Source organism: Octopus sinensis, linkage group LG7 (assembly GCF_006345805.1).
Source record: "Octopus sinensis linkage group LG7, ASM634580v1, whole genome shotgun sequence".
Lineage (NCBI taxonomy): Eukaryota > Metazoa > Mollusca > Cephalopoda > Octopoda > Octopodidae > Octopus > Octopus sinensis.
Window position 1 is genome coordinate 27,763,775 of NC_043003.1, and position 8,861 is coordinate 27,772,635.

At 38.5% G+C, this 8,861-nt stretch overlaps 1 protein-coding gene across 2 annotated transcripts in view; it reads right to left on the reverse strand.

The window, feature by feature from the left end:
- LOC115213779 (TBC1 domain family member 1) overlaps positions 1–8,589 on the reverse strand; it is a 196,655-nt gene extending 188,066 nt beyond the window's left edge. The window contains exon 1 of one of the 2 annotated variants that reach the window (XM_029782619.2): positions 7,061–8,589. In XM_029782619.2, coding sequence (XP_029638479.1) covers positions 7,061–7,927 — 867 coding nt within the window. In that variant the 5' untranslated portion in view covers positions 7,928–8,589. The remainder of the gene's footprint in view (positions 1–7,060) is intronic. The other variant, XM_029782620.2, reaches the window with a different exon arrangement.
- Positions 8,590–8,861: the final 272 nt, after the last annotated feature.

An 8,861-nucleotide genomic window follows, 5' to 3' on the forward strand; every position in this document is an offset into this window, starting at 1 on the left:
GAGGTAAGATGGGGTGGGGAGGGCTTGTGAAAGGCACGTATAGGGTATGTTTGGTTGAAGGTGATGATGGTGGGGGTCCTGGTAGAGGTGGTGGTGATGGTAGTGACAGATAGGATAGACTTGTCGGTGTGGGGACAGGTAGTTGTGGTAGCAGTATCAGTGAGGATCCCTAAAGCACTGGTGGTGGTAGTAGATGTAGTACTGCTGTAGTAGTGACAGTCATGGTGATAGTGATGGGAATGGTAAGGCGGTGAGAGAGAAGCGACTTCAATTAGGGGGGAGAGAGAGAGAGGTTATAGGGTAGTGATGGTGGAGGCAGTGATAGAGTTTGTAATTGAGAGTAGTTGTAAGTGGTGAAGATAGGAGTGGTTTGGGTTAAGGGAGGGAATTTTGAAACACTCTCCCTTCCCCCACTACAGTGATTCAGATGGTGATGGTGGTGGTGATGTTAGTAATACTAACAATGGTGAAGGTAGGAGGCTGCTGCTGCTGATAATGATGATGCCTTGTCTGAGGGTGGGAGGTGAGTGCCGACAGTAGTGGGAGCAGTACCAGAGTGTTTGTTGGCAATGATTTCTTTCTTGTTGGTAATGTTGTTTATGCGGGTTTATTGATGTTGAGGATATGAGAGGTGAGGGTATGCAGTTTGGATATATGATGTTCTTATTTTTATTATTGTAGAGATGGTGGTGGTGGCAGTGGTAGTGTTTTATGGTTGGTTGATAAGCATGTGAGATACTAGTTTGTGTATGTGCACGTGTGACGTGTGGGGTACTTTAGTGAGGTGTTGTGTAATGTATGTGTGCATGTGTGAGAAAGAGAAAGTGAGAGTGTGTGTGTGTGTATATGTTTGTATGTGTATATGTCAGTATATGTGGGTAGGTGGACTAGACTGCATGCAGTACTCATGTGCCTATATGGAGTGTCAGTGACCGTTTTTTTTTTAAAGTTTGAAAACAACCGGCAAAGAGCAAGCAGCGGAGAACAGGACAAGCTAAACCAATGAACAAGACGCATGCTTGTTTCTGTTTGTATATGTATGTATATATGCATGTAACCTGGCTGTGTGGTAAGAAGTTTGCTACCCAACCATATTGTTCTAGGTTCAGTCCTGCAATAGGACACCATGGGCAAGTGTCTTCTACTATAGCCTTACACCAACCAAAGCCTTGAGTGGGTTTGGAAGACAGAATCTGAAAGAAGCCCACTGTGTGTGTGTATATATATGTGTATATATATATATATATATATACTTACAACTTTTAATAAAATGTTGTAGTGCGAAACAATTGTACCAAATTACCGGAGTCATTCTTGTTGCTTATTTTTGATTATATATATATATATATATATATATATACACATAGGTGGAATATGTATGTATGTGCTTGTTTGTGTTTACCCCCATTCCCTCTGCTTGACAACTGATGTAGGTTTGTTTATATCCCCATAACTCAGCAAATTGCCATAAGAAACCAACTTTAAAATAAGTTCTGGGTGTTGATGTGTCCAGCTTAAACTCTCAAAGACGGTGCTCCAGCAAGGCCACAGTCCAATGATTTGATTAAGTAAAAAGATGAAAGATTATATGCACACACACACACACAATTTGTATGCTCATTAAATATCAAATTTTACGTTATGATTTTCATAATTGTCCTAAGACCAGCAACATGTAAAAGACAAAGTTTCTGGCAGGATAGGTAAGACATAAATTTGCCAAGTAAACCCTAACAAATGCAGAAGGTAATGTGTGCCTCCAAATAACTTTCAGAAGAATTGATATCTTTTAATAAAATTTTCTATAAATATCTTTATGATCACATGGGAGTTTAATGTCAAACAAAAAAGTGGTGGGTGCACACCTAAACATACTTGTACTCATCTCTTGAAAGTTATGAGGAAATAAAGTCTAGGAGGCATATTTGTGTGGGTATGTGTGTGTATATATATATACATATATATATACAGGGAGAAAAACTAGAAGTAGTTGATAGCTTCCTTTATCTAGGTGACCAAATCAGTAGTGGTGGAGGGTGCATTGAAAGTGTAGCTGCTAGAATAAGGATAGCTTGGGCAAAGTTCAGAGAGCTCTTACCTCTGCTGGTGAAAAGGGCCTGTATGATGTATGTGTACGAACAGCCATGCTACACGGCAGTGAAACATGGGCTGTGACTGCTGAAGTTATGCGTAAGCTCGCAAGGAATGAAGCCAGTATGATCCGATGGATGTGTAATGTCAGTGTGCATACTCAACAGAGTGTAAGTACCTTGAGAGAAAAGTTGGACCTAAGAAGCATTAGATGTGGTGTGCAAGAGAGACGACTGCGTTGGTATGGTCATGTGGTGAGAATGGATGAGGATAGCTGTGTGAAAAAGTGCCACACCCTAGCCGTTGAGGAAACCTGTGGAAGAGGTAGACACTGTTGTGGCAAGTAAAATCAAAATCTTTTCGATGACTGGCATCCATGCTAGCGGGGTGCAAAGAGCACCATAAGAGTGTGATCATTGACAGAGAGGCTATTCGAGTATGATCGTTACCAGTGTCGCCTTACTGGCACTTATGCCTGTGCTAGGGTGCCAAGAACACCATCTGAGCGTGATCGTTGTCAGAGCAGCCAACTGGCTTCCGTACCTGTGGCACATAAAAAAACGGGCACCATTCGAGTGTGATTGTTACCAATGTCGCTTCACTGGTCCCCGTGCAGGTGGCACGTAAAAAAGCACCCACTACACTCTCGGAGTGGTTGGCGTTAGGAAGGGCATCCAGCTGTAGAAACTCTGCCAGATCAAGACTGGAGCCTGGTGCAGCCATCTGGCTGCCAGCCCTCAGTCAAAACCGTCCAACCCATGCTAGCATGGAAAACGGACGTTAAATGATGATGATGATGATATATATATATATATATATATATATTATATATATAGGCGTAGGAGTGGCTGTGTGGTAAGTAGCTTGCTTACGAACCACATGGTTCTGGGTTCAGTACCACTACGTGGCACCTTGGGCAAGTGTCTTCTACTATAGCTTCGGGCCGACCAAAGCCTTGAGTGGATTTGGTAGATGGAAACTGAAAGAAGCCCGTCATATATATGCATACATATATATATGTATATATATATATATCATCATCATCATCATCATCGTTTAACGTCCGTTCTCCATGCTAGCATGGGTTGGACGGTTCGACCGGGGATCTGGGAAGCCAGAAGGCTGCACCAGGCTCCAGTCTTATCTGGCAATGTTTCTACAGCTGGATGCCCTTCCTAACACCAACCACTCCGTGAGTGTAGTGGGTGCTTTTTACGTGTATGTACGTATGTATGTGTATGTATACGTTTGTGTCTGTGTTTGTTCTCCCAACGTCACTTGACAACCGATGCTGGTGTGTTACGTCCCCTTAGCTTAGTGGTTCAACAAAAGAGACCGGTAGAATAAGTACTAGGTTTACAAAGAATAAGTCCTGGGGTCGATTTGCTCAACTAAAGGTGGTGCTCCAGCATGGCCACATTCAAATGACTGAAAGAAGAGTATATATATACACTAATTTATAATTATATTAAACACGCTAGAAATATATATATATATATATATATATATATATATATATATATATATATATTCTGCATTAAATGAAGAAGCAGTGATGAATGAAAATTCTGTAAATAATAATAATCCTTTCTTCTAAAAGCACAAAGCCTAAAATTTGTGTGAAGGGGGCTAGTCTATTACATCAACCCCAGTCTTTCAGTGATACTCAATTTATCGACCCCAAAAGGATGAAAGTCAACTCGACCTCAGCAGAATTTGAACTCAGAACATAGCAACCATTCTGCCAACTCGCTGCTTTCATCATCATCATCATCATCATCATCATCATTTAACGTCCGCTTTCCATGCTAGCATGGGTTGGACGGTTCAACTGGGGTCTGGGGAGCCCGAAGGCTGCACCAGGCCAGTCAGATCTGGCAGTGTTTCTACAGCTGGATGCCCTTCCTAACGCCAACCACTCCGAGAGTGTAGTGGGTGATTTTATGTGCCACCGACACAGGTGCCAGACGAGGCTGGCGAACGGCCACGCTCGGATGGTTTTTTAATAATAATAATCCTTTCTACTGGAAGCACAAGGCCTGAAATTTGGGGGAAGTGATTAAGTCGACCCCAGTGTGTAACAGGTACTTATTTAATCGACCCCGAAAGTACGAAAGGCAAAGTTGACTCAGAACATAACGGCAGATGAAATACCTATTTCTTTACTACCTACAAGGGGCTAGATACAGAAGGGACAAACAAGGACACAAACACGAAAGGTTGAAAGGCGAAGTCGACCTCGGCGGAATTTGAACTCAGAACGTAGCGGCAGATGAAATACCACTAAGCATTTCGCCCGGCATGCTAACGAAGCTGCCAGCTCGCTGCTTAATAATAATAATAATAATAATAATAATAATAATAATAATAATGATGATGATGATGATGATGATGATGATGATGATGATAATAATAATAATAATGGTAATAATAATAATAATAATAATAATTATTATTATTAAAATAATAATAATTTCTTTACTGACCACAATAATAATAATCTTAAAGCTCATAAGCGATCACTGTTTATTGGTTAACGAAAATAGTCTAATATTGTGGGATATAAGCTCTCAACGAAAAAATATGGGAATCGAACCACATCTCATACAATCGCGATAAGTGTGCTAACCGATTGCAGCAACCTACCCACTTTAAACTTATAATTATTATTTGCAGAATATGCATGTGTGTGTGCACAGATATATACTTACATACGTACAATATATATCATATTACATATAGTGTTAGTTAGATGCAGTATCGGACCAGATTTACATAAGAACGATATACAGAATTTTTGTTTTTCGTTTGTTTGTTTGTTTGTTTTTTTTGTTTTTTTTTTGCTAAGAGTTGGTGATGTGGGATAGAAGCCTTCAAACTACTCTCGCATTATTTGCAATCGATATCGATTAGTCAAGCAATCAATCAAATTACTCAGACATAAAGCGTATATATGTTAACCACATACATTCTCATACACACATATAGATAGATAGATTTAGATATATGCGAACATGTAGATGCATATATATGTATATATATATATATTAAAATTAGGGGTTGTTTGGTGAAGCATTACACACACAGCACATACATAAAGACGTAAATACATACGTACGTGTATTTATATACGTGTGCAAATGAGAAATTTTTATAGGGCGGGAAATTAGCATTAACAGTAATGACAAACAAAATTTTTTGCAAAATTTATTTACGGCTTTTCAATCGAAGTTCAAATCCTACTGATATCAACTTTGTTGCTTTTTCCTTCCGGGTTCTCTAAAATAAAATACCAGCCAAGTACCATGTTGGAATTAATCGACATTTTGCCCCACCATCATATTTACGAGGCCTCGTGCTTACATCAGAAATTCATACCTATCTGAGCGTACCGTAGCTGTTTGATGTGTTGTGTATGTATATACACACACACACACACACTTACATAGAAAGATATGTGAAATGTTTATATATGTGCGTATCTATCTATCGATTGGTAAATAGATGAGTGTGATAAGTGGGTATATATATATAAATAAATCTGATGATTGTACATAAAGATAAATAGATTTTCGTCATCATTTGATGTATATGTGTGTATATATGTATTTATTTATATACCTTTCGAAATACATTGGTAAAATATAAACAATACATATATGTATGACTGTGCGTGTACATATGCAAAATATATGTATGTATACACACAGGTGCGTTTTTGTATGTACTTTATATGTAAGTGTGGATTGGTGTGTATATGCGGGCTTCACCTATAGATATATGTTTGACGATCTTTTACTATGTTCTTAATTAGTGCCTGTAAATGTTTTAATCACACGTGTTACGTACATCTAAACTCACTCACACGCATGTACTTATACAAGCTTACGAATTTAAACGACCTGAATATTCAGTAAACAGTGAAAATGAGACAGGTGAAAAAATTGCGAAAATATGGTCTGCTCGACACGACAGAAGGAAGAATAGCAGAAAATAAAAAAGGAAGGGGATTGCGAACGTTAACATACGTTTCGGTGATGCTACAAATCTAAATGAAATATATACAAACCGAGATACTAGTGGGATATTAAGTTCTGAAATAGTGAATAATACTGTTAATAATAATTAAATTATATATATATATATAATATAAAAAGTTAGAGAGTGCTTCTTTTTCGGATTTATGTTCTACCGACGATGTATATATAAATTGCCACGAGGGAAACAAATGTTAGACAAAATACAAAATGAAACTAAAAAATAGAGGCAATGTTTTCTAATACAGGTACAAGAAAGATCAAAGATTTTGAAGAGGGGTACAGTTCAATGAAATCGATTTCCTTAATAATTAATTGGGACAAAGGATGAAAAGCTAACAGACCTCGACGGGGATTGAACTAAGGTATAATTAAATATTACAAGGTGGCGAAGGTAAAGTATACGCACACCCGGTGTTTAGGGTTAGTTAGGATTACATCGAAAACGGGTGGTGTGCGTATTCTTTATCTCCGCCGTATCTGAACGTTCCAAATTCTGCCACTGCACAGCTTCGTAAAAATAATAATAATAATAATAAAATAATATGGTATTTTTTGTTTTTGTTTTTTGGTCACAAAGGCAACGGATAAGGCGGGGAGTATGAGAAAACTAAAATTACGAAAACGGTAGGGGTTGCGTAAAATCGATTGTAAAACAAATATATAAATATAAGATAAGCGAAGTAAACAATGATTAATTAATTATAACAATTATGGTTTCAGTTATTAAATCAATATCTTTTTAAAAAATGTTAGAAATCATCATCATTGTTGTTATGAACTGTTATTAATGTAGTTTAATTATATTTCTATAGCATACTCCTCAACGTGAACTCCTTTTGCTTTATTTAATACTCCGATGTCCATCCACATAAAAAAAGAAAACAATGACAGAAACAAAAATTATAAGGGTTTATGTATGTTTGACTTACCTGGTTTTCTTCGGGTGCCATGAATACATGGCAATGAAAATCACTGTTAAGTTGAGGTCGGGTAAGATAAGCGAAACATCGCGGTTCCTGGTGAGATTCTGCAAACCTCGACACACCTTGTAATTTGTGTTCGAACACAATAAATTCTTTGGTGTCTGTTTGTAGCGTATTGCTGTCACCTTGACATTCTTGAGACGACAATGATGGTAGAGCAGCTGTCGACTGAATTGCCGAAGACGTGGTATTTGTATTAGGGCTCGTTGCTCTGATGTGTTTTGCATGTTCGGAAGAGTCTGCAGAAGAAGTACTCAGGACCTGTACACCCCTGAGACTTATCTCCCGCACTTCCAGACGAATTTCGCGAAAGCCATCGGTTTTTCTCTTCACTTCGGCCACTACCCATGGCATTACCAAATGTGGAGACGAATATCGCTTGTCGATGGTAGCCGATCCTAGGTAAAGTACCTCAAAAACTGTTCGATGGTACTGGTTAGTGGCATGACTGCTAGCCACACTATTACTGGTAGACATCTCTGAAGCTATAGTAGATGTTGGTGTTGATGCCGAGGCCTTGGCGCCAGTATGTGTATGGTGAGTACTAGAAACATTATTACTGTTACTATAACTGCTGTTGTTATTGTCGTTGTTGTTATTATTATTAATATTGTTGTGATGGCGGTGATGTTGTTGATGTTGGTGTTGATTAGCAGCTGTATTGGGACTATGAGCTGCACCGCTTTGATCCGACGAAGCATCAGGGCTCGTCATTAGAGGTGAAGACTCTTCTTCGTCATCCGCTTCTTCCAGAGAATATCTTTCCCCATCCTGCTGCCCAACGTAGCAGGTTTTTTTACCCGCCAAACTCATTATAAACGAAGCAGAGGATTGGAAGAATCGACACTCGGGTAGAAGTTTCCTTCGATTATTCTTTTCTGTCTTCACACATAAACTTACACATATGCTTCTCACTCTCTCCCACTATGTCTTTTCCTTTCGTTTATCTATCTGTCTATCTATCCATCTATCTATACGTCTGCCTATCTTTCTATGTACGTCGGTCTGTCTACCTACGCCAGTCTATCTATCCATCTATCTATCTATTTATATACACACATACATACATACATGTATATAATATAATATATACATACGATTTCTAACTTTTCAGTTTTAGCATAGTCCACCGAGATTTCTTATCCATGTACTGTCCTCTCAATGTATGTAAACCTGTTTGTCTATGTGGACGTGTGTACATGTGTGTGTGTGTGTGGATGTGCGTAAATATGTGTATATCGTACATGTGTTGTTTGCCTTTTTCTCTTCACAAATAGGAAAACGATCAGAATGTTTCAACTTTCGATTGCTTGTAAAATCTTTCTTCTTTTCTCTCTCTAGAGAACACCTCTTCTACCGTCCATTGTGCAGCGACGACTGATGATTCCACTTCACATCTGGCAACAATCTCCGCTACCTGCTACTACTGCTGCTGCTGCTATTACTATTATTACTACTATTACTACTATAAACAGTGTCTAGAGACTGATTGATATCGTAACATTCATACACACTCTGATATATATCGGTGTGTGTGCGTGTGTGTGTGTGTGAATGTTTACATTTAATAGCTTGGAGGATGACTGAATAGAAAGAGTAAGAGGGGCGTGGGAGAGAGGGAGATAGACACAGCGGTAAAAGAATAATGAGAGATGGTAGCGTAAAATAAATAGATAGGTATACTGATATAAGGGGAGTGAGAGTGTGAAAGCGACAAAAATATGTAGTGAGAAAGACAAAATACACA